Here is a 15,367-nt window from a genome sequence, read left to right as displayed (position 1 = left end):
TATTCTTGTGTGCTCGGTTGTCTGACTTCAGTACATGAACTCAAGAGTTTCACCCCTATACAAATACAAGTGCTAAAAACATGGAACTTGGTTTCAAGGAGAAATTTGGCATTACTGAAATGACTTTGCAATTTCCCAGAGGCAAATCAACTCATTCTCTTCTTTCTTTGTAATTCAGAAGCGTTCTCTTTTTCAGTTTGTGATGTCTAATATGTGTATACACACAATGATAGGTTGTTTGTTCCATAATCTGACCAATAGACATTTTTATCTCCTTTACTTTTCTTGTATGATTAGTCAGGCCAAAATCTTTTAAAACCATATAAGTTCTCATTTAAGAAACTCTATATTAATTTGTTCTTGAGCTTGATCTCTATGGCATAAAGTCATTTACACCAGCATCTTCTAGAGGATCTTAGATGGAATCTCTTTTTGACTTAGAATCTTCACTAGATCTCTTGCAAGACGTAACAAATATTTCTGACAAACATGTCACCCTATTTTATGCCTCACTTGTCATAAATAATCAGAGCATTGTCAAACAGGGCTCTTTCTGCTATGATATTTTTCAAATGATTATATATAATTTTAGTTTTTGCAGAAGTTGAAGGTTGTTGCAGGAGATGTTTTAATATCTCATTTATATTGTGCTTTAACTTTACATATATTTTCTCATTTGAGATCATTGGATTTCAGGAGGTGCTTTGATATCCAAAGCAATTTTTTATAGCCCACAAATAATAAGCGCAATGGGACTTCATATTCCCTATATCTTTCAGTCATTTAGGTGATAGTAAAAATTAATATCATATGTAAAATCCTATCTGTTGCCTTCTAATATCCTCATCAGGGTGCTCTCTGCATGTACAAATTAGTGTTATAAAAATTTGCACATATAAAAAAGTATATATATATATATATATATACATCAATGGCTATTCATTTTCCCTTAGTGGTTACCTCTTAAGAAAATTGGATTTTTTTCCCCCATGTCACTAGTATCTTCTCTCTCCTTCTATTACCTTGAGAATTGACTCCTCAAATTCATCAAAATTATGTTGTTGTCAACATTGAAACTTGGTTTAGTCCATTTTTCTTCCTTTTTTTTTGTTTCCTTCCCTATCATTTCTACTTCCTGAAGAAGCACATCCCCAACTGTGATAGTAGAGTTCAAATATAAAGGGTTTTAGTATAGAAAATAAAGCAACTGCTTCAATTAGTGTCTAATTCATATTTCTTTTCATTGTTCTTAAAGTCACAGAAGTATAAAAAATAAATATACAGGCACTGCTAAGGAGTTATGAAACTCTGTATCTCATTTCTCCTCTATAGCAGGCTGGAGAATCTGTTTATTTGCCTCTATCCATGGAATCAGTCCTATTCCCTTTCTGATTTCAGTTCTGGTACTGAAAAGAAGGATGCTATATTCCCCTGACTCACACAATGTTAAGGTGATATTATTCCCCCATATCTCAATCTTCTCTGCTTTTTCCATTCTGTTTCACCTCTCAGATCTTAGAATCTGACTGCCTGCATGGTCATATCCCATATGCAATCTTATAGACTTTCCTGCCTAGAATTCTACTGTTCCTTTTCTATATTAATTGATTTTACCATGATAGTTTGTTTGCTTAGATCCTTTAAATCTCTCTGTTCTAGCTGGATTCATGATTATGTTCTCTTCTGAACTGCCCTTACCCTCAAGAGGTTCCCCAAGACCAATAAGAATGATAGTTGTATAGAATACACTTTCACGGGAGAAATTAGTTTCATAATTTAAAAATACCCAATAGATTATAATTTCAAAACAAATATATTTATTACCTTTGGTGAACTTAAAATGGCAAATTAACAACAAATTCTTTTCTTTAAAACAATAATAATTTAAATTTAAATATTGCTTAAAGGTTTAAAAGTACTTTGTTTATATTATCTCATTGCTTCACAATTAGGCTGAGGTGGGTACTGTATTCCATTATCTTGATTTTACAGATGAAGAAACTTAGATTGACCAAGAATAAATAAATTGCCAAAACACTAAGTATCAGGATTTAAACTTAGGTCTTCCAGCTTTCAAGTCTAGCAGTGTCCACTATGATTTCTATTTCATTTTGCCATCCAAAACTTAAATCGTTGACTATGTCTTATAAGAAGATGAAATGGAGTAATCCTAAAGTAGATTTCTAAATTGAAATACTTTATGTTATGTGATACAATTGGCAGTTCTTGGGAAACAAGAGCAGATGTGAACTATTGAACAAAAATCAGAAAAGGGAAGAAATCTTCCTTAAGATAAAAGTGAAAGGTTAAGTACTCACAGCCAGTCTCTGCAGGCAGAGACTGCAGTTGCAAGCAAAAAAGACTTTAAAACATTTATCTTAGTGTAAAAAATAATGCTGTTTACATAAGGTCTTTTATCCACTCTGTGCCATGAATAACCAGGAAATCCCTTTGAATAGGGAAAGCAGTTTGAGAATATAACCTTTGGATTGCTAAATGAAAAACTGGCCTCAGATTCAACAGCCTAATGTTACGGATGGAGAACCCCAAAAGTACCTGCTTATACAAAAAAGGCAAAAATAGGAATAAGGAATAGAAAACTGAAAAGAAGCAGATTTAGGATGGAGGTAAGAAAACAAAATAAAGCACTTTACCAATTGAAGCCATCTCAAAGTGAAATGGGCTGCCAGGAGTGGTTTTCCTTCATTGAAAATCTTCAAAGAAAGGGCTGAATGATCATTTGGTAGAGATATTGTAGTGAAAATTTTTGTTTAATACAGATTGAACTAGATGGTCCCAGATGCCCTTGAAATGAGATTGAAGTGATTCTGAGAAGTGCTTATGGTGACCTCTACACAATCCTTTAAGATGATGTATATGAGAAAAAAAATGAAAGACTTCCCAGGTCTTTGGGATGAGAACTGTTTCTTATATAGTGTGCTTGAGAGACAGGTGACCTTGGTACTTTCCAGGATTTTGTGTATTACTTTCAAACAGACACTTTCCCCACTCCTCACTCCTTTCCAAGGTCTGGATATAAGCCAGCAATTTAAAGTAGGACTAATAAAAAACATGCCAGAAAGGAAAAGGGTCAAAGAAGTGATTTAGAGTAAAAAATCAAATTAAACAGGTTTCTTCTAAATTCTTCCTTTTCCCTACCTGCCATCTCCTTTTAGAAGCTGAGAGAGAGGAAACATCTAGTTCTGGTTCAATTAATCTTTACATTTTTATTTGTTGTATGGATTTGTTCAATTTCTGTGACCTTTCATTTTGGTTTATAATAATACCAATAGCATTTATTTTATTTTGTTTTAATAGTATTTTATTTTCCTGAATAACACATTTTTAGTAAAGCGATAAGATGGGGCAAGTAATAACTCTCATACTCATTTATGGATACCCACTTTTACGATCCCAAGTCAAAAGCACTTTGGGTCTAAGAAAGTAGTATGCAATTTGGGGGAAATATGAAAAAAGTGAAAATTATATTAATTTTGGAAATTGAGGGTGTTTCTCATAAGCTTGGTAAGGTGATCAAAGAACTCATTCCATTTTCCCACATCAGGTATGCATAGCATATGTTCTATTATCTGCATACAGATCAATTAAAAAAAATGTATGAATGAAGAGAAGGGAATGGATGTGAAAGAGTTGGAGGTAGAATCTCCTTGACAAGTGATTGGATATGGAGCATGGAGGAGAAAGAAAAATTAGATAATAAGAACGTTTTGAAACTGGGTGAGTAGAAGGATGGTAGTGCCTTCAACACAAAGAGGGAAGTCAAAAAGAGTTATGGATTTAAGGAAAAGATAAGAAGTTCTATATAGGACAAGTTAAATTGAAGATGTCTATGGCATATCCAGGTAGAGATGTCCAATATGTAATTGGTGATGTGGTTCTGGTGCTGAGAGATATAAATGCTGCATGCATCTATTCCTAATAATTTTTCATCCATATTTTCCTGTCTCATCAACAAGATTAGCATGAAAGGTTTGTCCAATAATTTTCTAAAATCAAAATGAATTACATTCATAACAGTATCTTATTGTATCAGTCTAATAACTTTCTCCAAAAAGGAAATGAAATTAGTTTGGTATGACCTATTCTTGTTGATTCTTATTTAGTGTTTACTGTAGTACAACTCTTATTCCTATTGAACTCTTAAGATCATTGACAGTGGGTCAGCAATTATATTAATTACATGTGTGTATACATATATATGAGTATATATATCTATAGTGTGTATATATATATATACAGTGTATATATCTTTATATCTATATATATTACTATATTACTATGTATGCATCTATATCCTCCTACTAGGCAGATACATCTTTTTTGACCTTTTACCTTCTCCAGAACCTTACACAATGTTCTAACCACAGATGGTACTTAATAACTATTTGTCAAATGAACAATTACATAAGTAAAAATCTTGTAAAGAATCAAACTTATGTACATAATTCAGAAATCATTAGTATGTTGAATATGAAAATACAAAATGAATATTATATTTTCACCACTAGGTGGAAATAGAGTATTTTAATTCCCATTTACATTTTGGGAAGTATATTACTATAATAGTTTTATTTTTAACAGAATCAGAAAATCATGGATTTAGTCCTGGAGAGAATTTAGAGGTCCTCTAATTCAACCCCTCATTTTACAAATAAGGAGACCCATGGAGGTCAGATAACTTGCCCAGGATTACACAGCTAATTATGTGGGATAGTGTAGATTTAAACTGAGAATCTTTGTATCCCTTTCCAGAAGTTTTCTCATGGTAATCCCAAAATTAGAGCAAGGAAGGATCAAAGATATAATTAACCTAGTCTTTTCCTTTTAAAAATGAGGAAACTAAAGCACAGAGAGGCTTAATAATGAGAGAGGGAGAAAGAGAAACAGACAGAGACCACACACACACACACACACACACACACACAAAGAGAGAGGGAGGGAGAGAGAGAGGGAGAGGGAGAGGGAAAGAGAAAGAATTGTTACCAGAATAAAGATTATATTTGGACTCTTGAAATTAACAGGATTTCTGAAATACTTAGGAGGCACATTAAAATATAGGTGAAGGGAATGATTTCCACTTTCCATCTATGTCAGTGGCTGCCTGAATGAATGAATGAAGCTCATTATTATGCTTCTCAGATGTAAATGTAATTGGTTGCTATGCCTTTCTGGCTGGCCAGAAATAAGGGGCTTTTGCCTACTGCTTCTAGTGTCTTCTTCATTTTTCTTTACTTTGGTTCAACATAAGATATACTTGGCATCTTGCTGAAAATGACAGATGGAGGTACTCCAAAAAAGTCCAGAGAAAATAATAAACACTAAATTCTCTGAGTGGAGCTAGAGGTGTGGAGGGAATATTTTGCCACCGGACCCAGATGGCTCTAGAGGAGAGAGTGAGGCTGGTAATTGTACAGACCTGCCTTACTTCAGTCCAATTCACTTGCAAGTCATGACATCTCCTTCCTAATGTCATGGTCCTCTTTCAGAATGAAGGACAAACAAGATATCCCCAAATGGAGCAATACTGTTAAATGCCCTAGTGTAATTATTTCCCTGCTTTAAGTAGGACAAACTTGATTTGCAATCCATTTTGCGGAAAAGACTGAAAAGTATACACCCGTATGAACTCAGAGCATCCATAAATGGGAAAATTCATCAAACACAGCAGCAGTTGACAGTAGTGACATAGTCTCTAGAAAACCCAAAAGACCTGGATTCATTTCTGGTACATACTGAATGCCTAAACCTGGAACAATCATTTAACATCTCAGGGCTCTAAATACTCAAACTGTTTCAGAGAAGATGCCAAGCTGCATTGTTAAAACGGACTTCCTTATCCAGGGAGGGTTTTTATACCACTTAAGTGGGAGATCTAGACCCCCTTATCATCCAGTTTTCCTACGCCATAGCTGGGCATCTTTCTTGCCGCAGGTAACAAAATTTCAGTTTCAATTTATGTTTATTTTGCTCATCTCAGTTACAGATAATGAAATTAGATTTAGAACGGGAAAGGATCTCTTATAAGTTGCCTCGGCTTCTGCCTGAAGTCAAGGAAGAAGGGGTTGGTTATCAGAATGAAGTAAGTATTCAGGTTCTGGAAAAATCTGAGTCCCTAATAGGAGAAAGTATATACATATCAGACAGGTATGTAAAGAGCACTTGAAAACTTAAAGTGACCTGTACATTAGCTGATATTAGTAGTAAGAAAATAAGGGTGGGTTCAGGTCTCCTTCGAGGAAAGTGAAGTGATGGAGGGTTGGGGGAAGGCGGCTAGGGCGGTCGCAAGGAGGCAGTGCCAATTGCGACTGCTTATCAATGAACAAATGTTTGTTCAGCACTTTTCACTGTTCGCCCAAAAAGTGCTTGCTTGGCCTCTTAGATGGATTGCAAACGAACATCCTGGAGATTTTTAGCTGGAACCCACACCATACAATTAATATGTATGTTTAAACACACACACACACACACACACACACACACACACACACACACCATAAAGAAAAGGGAGATAATCTTTCCGTTCCCCCATCTCTAGTTTCCTGCCTACGGTTTTTAGGGTAGTTAAGGGAATAAAGGCTGGGGAACCAGCTATAAGCACGTCTGCCCGGACAGAGGTAGGTTAGGGCTTTGGGAGGGGCGGCTACGTGTCCTAGCTTGCGGTCAGAATTTATGGGAGTCTCCCCAGGCTCAGGGAGGCTCCAGGCAGGTGAAGCCCTTTCACACCTCTAAACCCCCCAGGAAAGCTAAGGGGGGAGGGTGGGTGGAGTGGGGGAATGGAAAGAGGCCGGGCTTCCTCTGCTCCCATTGGTCCAACCCACCGCCTCACATGGCCAGACCTCTATATATGGGAGGCACCCGAGCCCCGGCGGTGTGCACGCTGGTCCTCTACCTTTCAGCCCAACTCTCCGTTCTGTTCTCAGGGTTTCTTCCCTCCTCTTTTCGCCTGAATTCACCATGGCCTTTCCTACGCAGCTGCTGGGCAAATGGCGCCTCGTGGAAAGTAAAGGATTTGACGAGTACATGAAGGAAGTGGGTGAGACACGTTTTCTTTATTCGGGGAAAAGCGCGCGCGTGTCTGCATACAGATGTAAGCCAGTGTGGCACCTCTGTCTGGCCTTTGCCCACGGAACCCAGAGGAGAGATGCTGAGCCTGAACCCAGAGTGGTCGTCTTTCTCCTGGTGCAGCGTGGCAGGTCCGGCAGGGTTTGGACCCTGGTAGGGAGCTAAGGCTACCGAATTAACAGGCCCTAGCACCTCCTTTCCTTTCCTCTCTGCCTTTGTTGTCACTTAGTGCTCGCCTGATTCTCTCTTTTTAAAATTTTCCCTTGATCCTCTCCATCCTCCCTTTTGTCTACGGACGTACAGTTTGCCTTTGCTCGGTCCACCTTTCTTTCCAGACTCCTGCCCCGGTGGGAAAAATCCTAGCATGCCCACTCTTTGGGACACACGGTGGTCCCCTGTTCGGGGATTGCTGCTTTCATTCATTCATTCCTAGGCTTCTCTCCCTTAAAGGTGCTGGAAGCCACGCGGGCCACATAGCTTGTCTTTGTAAGAGCATCCTACCCAATAGGAAGGGAGGGAGGGAAGCTCGTAGGGTGTGGCGCTAGTGTTCTCTCCTTTTACTGGGGATAGATTTTGTCCTGAAATGGGCGGGGGGAATTGGAGAGATGGGAGGATTAGGCTAGACACTCTTAACAGACTTCTAGACCTTCCTTTGTTTGGTGTCCCTCATCTTGGGAAATTGCAATTGTTGTTCAAAAATCTGCATTTAGCAAATTATTCTCCCGGTCTTCTCTAAATATCAGACTGTAGAATGGCCGGTGTAACGACCCTGCAGGCCTACTCTCTTTCCTTTATCTTTGTAGCTAGGAAGTTCTAAAGAACCACGTCTGGTGCACCTCTTACATATCCGCCAATTCAACACTTTCGTTTTACAGCTAAGTAAACTGAGACCAAGGGAAACACTTTGTATAACAACTAGTTGAGTGAATCAGGACTAGAATTTATATATTTTGCCACTAGGGGCTGGATTTGTAATGAGAGAATCTGATTTTGAATCTTAGCTTTGCTGCTTATGAATATGTAACTTTGGGCAAGTCTTCAGTTTAATTTCTAAGGTCAGTTTCCTCATTTTAAAACAAGGAGGGTTGAACTGGCTGAATGCTACATCTCTACTCCTAACCCTTTGATCTTCCGATTATATTGCTTGTAAGGAAATAGAAGGTTCTTTTTTTGTTTGTTTGTTTGTTTGTTTGTTTTTTGTTACTGTAGTCATATAATGGGCAATGGGCAAAGCACCATATTAAGATCTGTATGAGGTTGTAAAAAAGACTGAAATAAATTTTTTGATCTTAAGGACCTAACAAGTTAGTCTTCACTGTCAGATAGACAGATCACCAGCAACACTGGGTTAGAAACTATTGAGTTGAGACTATTTACTATTCTTCTTCTTCTTACTTACCACTCCTACCCCCAAAACCACAACAATATTCAAATAATTCCACTTGAATTGAATTGAAGTAATGCTTCCTTCCCACAGCGTTTGTTTTTCTGTCTATCCAACTTCAGTGTTTCTTAAGTCAATAATATTGATTCCTTTAGTCATGGTAAGGAAAATTGAAGCAGCTGTGACAGTCAAAACTGTCTGGTGACAGCTGTCTTTCCTCCACATTAAGGTAAAAGAGATAAAAACAAGTTAAATTTGCTATTATTATAAATTTATTATAAACTATTAAAATGGCTTGAAGGAAGCCATCAAATGGTAACAACAATAAAAAGCCCAAAACAGCCTAAACCTCAAATCCTGTATAGTTTCTTCTCTCCTGAAGGCAAATGGAATAGGGACATTTCAGCCTTCCTTCCAGATCTGAGACTTTCTGAAAAACAGAATTGATTTTTGTGTTCTCTCCCTCCACTGCTTCTCTTTAAGAGGGGTGCTTTGTGTTTGGGAGGGGAAGACTTATTTGGGATTAAGAGCTAGTTTCTCTGGGCAGTTGAGCTTGCTGAAATTCAAACACCATTTTGTCACCTATGCATCAGTTCAAGGCAAAAGCTTGGGTATGTGATCGAAAACACTGCATTGGGATTCAAAAATTCAGAGCTTTCAATAAGTAGTTATTAATTTTATCTTGGCCTGTTTACATATATAAAATGAATCCTACTTCAATACTAAAAATGATTCTAACATCAGTAGTCTGAAAATAAAATCACTTACTATATTCTCTTAATTAAAGTATATAACAGATCCTTAAAAACTATTGTATGGTAGTGAGATTAAATAAAAGTACTAGTGTTTTTTCATCATGAATCTAATTAGTAATACCAGTCCCTAAATGTGTAGCTGAATTAGGTAATTTTGGAAATAGTTTCTTTTCTTTCTTTTTTAATAGTAGGTTTTCAATTGATTAGACTTCAAATCTTGGCTCCATCACTTACTGCATGCATGACTATGAGCTGTGTGCATGTATGACCACTGAAATGTTTATCTGTAAAAAGAGTGTATCATGCTAAATTACTTTTGAAGTCTTTCCAGATCTATGAATCTATGATCCTAAGTGTTCACTGTCTTTTGAGGGCTGGGGTGTAGTGCTAATAGCAGAGAAGGCGAGTATGTTTGGAATTTCTCTGATGTTATTATAAAACCCTGTTACTTGAAATCTCACTTTTGAAAATTGGAAGTCTAATATGAACCACCTAATTACCTTATTGGAACATCTTAAAATAATTTTCTTGTCTTGATCAATAGTATTGACTAGGAAAAAAGAATGCTAGTAGAGTTAGAGCAGATGGTAGGGAGAAGCATGAATAAGCTCTTGAGGTTTCTAAGCTTGATTATTTCAGTTAACTTCCACTAGTACCATAAATGACTTGTTTTGAGTAAAATAAATTTAATATAATCTTTTTTTTTATATATCTTGTGTTCTAAATTTAATTGCACACTCTATATTTTGAATTCAATACTACAAATAAATGACTTCTTTTATCAATATTTTTGTGGTTTAACATTTTTTAACTTTCTTTGGCAGGAGTGGGGATGGCCCTGAGGAAAATGGCTGGAATGGCTAAACCAGATGTTTTTATCTCTGAAAATGGGGGTGTAATTACCATTAAGACTGAGAGCACCATAAAAACTACACAATTCTCATTTAAACTTGGTGAGAAGTTTGAGGAAACCACAGCTGATGGCAGAAAAACTCAGGTCAGTGGTGACATTTTGTCCTTTGTTACAGCTGAGATAACTTTCGTAAAAATCATTTAATTACTTGTTGAAATTTCTACTGTTTTAGTAAACAACTAAATTTTTAAAAAATCTGCTTTTTTTTATTGATCTTGAAGTAAAAAACATGCAAACATCAAATCTTCCAATTAAAATTCATCTACAAAAATATTTTAGGGAGATTGAAGGTTGAAATATTCTGATCTGATATTTTAAATTTTGGCTTATGTAAAATGCCTCTTGAATATTAGAGTGCAGTCATAGTAAATAAAATTTCATTAAGGGAAGTAGCTGCAAATATAGAAATAGTCTTCTGTCAAAGGTCTCAATCAAGTAAACATTCTTATTAGGAAATGATCACTTGACAACAATTTGGAAATTTTATTTTTTTTAGACTCTTTGTACCCTTGACAATAATACATTGGTCCAGCACCAGGCATGGGATGGGAAGGAAAGCACAATAACAAGAAAAGTAGAAGATGGAAAGCTGTTGGTGGTAAGTCAGAAGTCTCTTGTGTCTCTTGGATTTCTCTTTATCTCTAGTCTACATAAATTGGCCATGTCACTGAAAGCAAATAGAACCATGCCCAGCAGCAGAAGTATCAAAGTCCCCAATATAGATTACTTGTTCAAGATGCAAACATTAGCCTTGCTTTGAATCTGGGTCTGCTGTCTCCAGATCAAACATTCCTTGCACTACATAGCTTATTGATCATAGACAAATGTAAGCCCCTAAGCTTCAGCATTGCCTTTCCTAGTGGTGGCAGTAAATTTATACTGAGTAAGCCATACATTCCTATCTGGGTTCTCCAACCTCTCTCTTTATGAATAGCTCACATTTATGTACTGCTTCAAAGTTTACAGAATGCCTTCCTTACAACAACCCTGTGAACCAGTTATATCATTAGCCATGGGACCTTCAGCAAAACTCTTCCTACCTGGATCTCAATTTCCTCAGTGCTAAAATGAAATAATTAAATACATTTCTATGGTACTACCCAACTTTAAGGTCCTAAGGTTCCAAAATATCACTATAGGCTCTCCTAGAGACCATTTTTGCTGGATTGTTCTACATCTTTGGTGCCATGATAAGTTTTCAAAGCATACAACATTTTGTTCTACACTTCTTCATACTCCTGAACCAAGATGTTATTAACACTAACCTGTTCTAATCTCTACTCTTTCTTTTCTTCTCAGGACTGTGTTATGAACAATGTGACTTGCCACAGGGTCTATGAGAAGGCCGAGTAAAGAAATTCCATCTTCATGTGGGACAGGAATTAGCTGTTATGAATGAACCAGCTCAGTTCAATGAGCAAACTCTTCAATCAAACTCTTATGCTTTTTTCTTCCTTTCATTATTGTGGTCTGTTATCTCAGTGACTGACTACTTACAAACAGTTTTATTTCCAAGCTTTGATGTAATTAGGATTGTTTTGGCTAGTAAATAAAGAATTGTGCTATTAATAGACCTTCTTGTCTTTAATTTAAAGAGAGTTAGAAGTGAATATTCATTTGAGTTAATTTTAAATAAGCTTTATATTCAGATCAGAATATTTCAGTCTTTAGTCTCACTAAACTATACTCAGTCATAGACTAAGTGATTTAAAATACAATCCAGTAGTGTATTTATGAAGATAGCTCTACTGTAAACACTGTAATGGCTGTCATTCTAATAGAAACCAGCATTTTCTCCCCAAAATTATTCTTTAGATCTCAATCTTAGAATTAAAACTGACTATTTAGTGGAAATGTTTGCTTGCTTGCTTGATTGATTGATATTAATATTTAGTAGCCAGTATACAGTTTTAACAGATTGAAGAGCGTGATTGAAGCATAATGGAATGACTGGCTCAAGAGGCAAAGACCCTCCCTTCCTTTTCAAACCTGGCAGGCTTAATTCACAATGATATTCCATGACTCTGTTACACATTTTATTTCTCGTAAATAAAATATACCCTTCTGGAGTTGTATTTCAGACACTGAGTCCCATTCATATAAATCTCAGTGATGCAAATTAGGTTAAATTTGACTTCTTGTGTTAGTCTGGTTCATCCTACTTATTACCAATATTTGTGCATTTTTCCATAGATATCTGAGACCATGGGTTTTATTAATGGTTCCTTTTTTGAGTTTTGTCTTTTGTGAATGACTGGTCTTTTCTACTGTTATTCTTTCCTTATTTTAGTTACTATTTTCTATAGTTATGTCTTGCATGTTTATTCATAAGATTTTTTCCTTCTTTCTCTTCATTTTAAAGTCACTTTGGTTGTGTTTGCAAGGCTGCTGAAAATTAAATCTTTGACATTCCTTGTTAGGGCAATGTTCCATCCCTGGCTATTATCTACTGTGAACAGGTTTAAAAACAGATTTTATTAGTATGGCTCCATCACCTCTGGATGCATGTATGACAAGTCTCATAAACCAAGAATCTTGGGCCTTCCCTTATCATCCCTCAGCCTCTTGCTGGATTGGCAAAGTTACATTATATTTCCATCTTGTTATCCCTGGTTCCTCCTTTCTTACTATTCAATTCAGAAAATACCCTCATTTCCTGACTATACTTTCCCATGGAGAACAGACTAGTACTTTATGTGAATTTCTCTATATAGTTTATATCTCAAGGAAATCTGGGAGTTAGCCCACAGTAAGAAGTTGCAGGATTCCACACCTGAAATTACCTCCCTATGCACTACCTTCGAAGGAGACCAGGGGCAAAGGGGGCCACACATTGAGCGTGATGTATATATTTTTGTTAAATGTTACTCCTGTGTTTGCTGTTTTTTACCTGAACTCTTCTGCACTACAAATTACTGCCAGAAGTGGGATATGATAGTGTCTTGAGAAGGAAGGATTCCTCAGAAAGAGCAGCACCCCAGAAATGGGGATCTTACCTGAGGAGAAGAATAGCTGAGCACTCAGGAAAATGTTATTAGGGTGTGGAGGGAGTTCAGAGTATTATTTGGATCCTTCTTGCTCCTATCTCAGAATTTCAATCAATGAGTTATTAGAGAATAAGAAATTAACCTCTTCGGAATAGAACATTTCCCCTCATTGGGTGCAATGTGCGAAGTGATCAGGAACTTTAGATTATTAGGACATTCAGTGATTGAGAGTGTGCTTCATATTAAGATTCTGAGCAATATGTTGTTCAGACACAAGAAATTTAAGCTTTAAGGGAGCTGAGGCTCCCTTGGCTGTTTCTCATGATGGTAACTGTAGAAATGTTTGCTGCTTAGGAAAGTGCAAATAGAAATAGAACATTTATTGTTCCCAAGTCTGACTCAAGTGACAACTTTTTGTAATTATCAGTAAGATTTGTTAGCCCTTTGATATCAGACCTACAGGTCTGGGAAATTTCCTTTTTCTCTCTCTTCCAAACTTCCTCCCTCCCTATCTCCACCTTACTCCCCTTGACCAAAGGAGGGGAAAGAGAAAGGGATAATATAGTTTTGTTAAAGGACAAAAGAGCCTGCCATATTAAATGGAAAAGGTTCCTTCAAGAGAGGGAATCTAGAAACATAATACCTGCCTTCCCCAACCCCTTACTTTAGTAATTTATAGATATGCAGATGTAGTGGATGATTAGGCTGAGTTAGTGGGGCAAAACTGGAAGATCTGGATGAGGAAGACTGGAAGGGAGAGGGGAGTCACCTTCAGAACAGATGACAGAAGAGGAATCTTCTAGTACTGGAGGAGGCTTATAACCCAGAAGGATTTGTGCTCTGATTGACTGAAATCTCCCGATTAAAAACCTTGTTGTCCCCATCTCCCACTAAAATAGGGGAAAAAATCACACTCCAAATATTTAACTGTATTCTAATTTCACCTTTTCCAAATCAGGCAAACTGGAGTGGATAAGAGGTAGGATCCCCAGGCTAGTTTCTCTCTGTGGGGGTGGAGAAGGAAGAGCCCAGATCAAATATCCCAGTCCTATCAACGGCAAAATGGGAAAGCTAGATCTTTTCTGTGTCTCTTAGACATCAGACCAAGTGACTGTAGGACTAGAATTTCTAAAAGCAAAGGCCAAGAGAGTTTCCTTCAGCATTTTCAGCCCAAGTCCCATGTAGTAGGGCACAAGTGATTGCCACAATTGTAATGGGACCATACTAGCCTATCAAATTGACTATAATGGCAACCCTGATTGAAGAATGTCAGATCCATTTGAAAATCAAGTCCAGCATAAGGATATAGCCCCCCTGTGTTCTGGCTTAGCAGCCAAACTGAGAGCAATATGTCATTCATGAATGAGTCCCCTGAAGGGTTCTTCTCCAAGATAGGCAAATGGAAAGGTGTCTAGCCTATAACTGACAAATCCCTTTAATTGCATGATCCATCTATGTCCAACCACCCATGGAAATTAAAACACAATGATATTCTCTTGGTGAATTTGTGAAAGGATACAACCATTCTGGAGAACAATTTAGAATTATACAAAAAAGGGTACTAAACAATATGTATCCTTTGACCCAACTATATTAGCTAGGCTTATACCTGAAAGACATCAAAGACTTAGGAAAAGGTCTTATATGTACAAAAATATTGCTAGCAAGCCTTTTTTTTTTCTTTTTCATAGCAATAAACTAGAAATTAAACCCATTAATTAAGGGATGGCTGAATGAGTAATGGTATACGAATGTGATGGAATTCTACTGGGCTATGAGAAATGAGGATATAGATGATTTTCAAGAGACATGGAAAGACTTAGATGAACTGACATTGAAAGCGGTAACAAAGAAAGGATAAATGACTTGCCCAGAATCACACAGCTAGTAAGAATTTGAGACCACATCTGAACTCAGGTTTTCCTGACTTCAGGCCTGGTGCTCTATCCTCTGAGGTAGTTACCTGCTTATATTTCTGCCCCCTATTCTTCATTCCTCATTGGGCAATTTAGAAAGCATCCTTATTTCACTGGTCCTGACTATACCTCCCCTATGCCTATGGATGACAGGCCAGTATCCTATTCATACCAGGCAGCTTAAAACTCTATATAAATTTAAATCCTGAGGGGCTCTAGGACTTCCACAAGAGTGTGAAATATCTAGAAGCTGCCCCATTATGTGCTGCTTTCAGCAGGGAGTTGGTCGGAAATAATGAACATAAAAAATATTTGAAGTCTCCAGTGGT

At 37.0% G+C, this 15,367-nt stretch overlaps 1 protein-coding gene across 1 annotated transcript; it reads left to right on the top strand.

Annotated features, from left to right (window-relative positions):
• Positions 1-3,692: 3,692 nt before the first annotated feature.
• Positions 3,693-11,708, top strand: LOC116420588 (fatty acid-binding protein 5-like). The gene is made up of 5 exons (XM_031946471.1): positions 3,693-3,738; positions 6,770-7,054; positions 10,047-10,219; positions 10,632-10,733; positions 11,435-11,708. The coding sequence occupies exons 1-5, from the start codon at positions 3,693-3,695 to the stop codon at positions 11,486-11,488; spliced, it is 660 nt and encodes a 219-aa protein (XP_031802331.1). The 3' UTR covers positions 11,489-11,708.
• Positions 11,709-15,367: the final 3,659 nt, after the last annotated feature.

This window comes from Sarcophilus harrisii, chromosome 1 (genome assembly GCF_902635505.1).
Source record: "Sarcophilus harrisii chromosome 1, mSarHar1.11, whole genome shotgun sequence".
Taxonomy (NCBI): Eukaryota; Metazoa; Chordata; class Mammalia; order Dasyuromorphia; family Dasyuridae; genus Sarcophilus; species Sarcophilus harrisii.
Note: the sequence above shows the minus strand (reverse complement) of the source record. Positions and strands in the feature narration are given on the sequence as shown.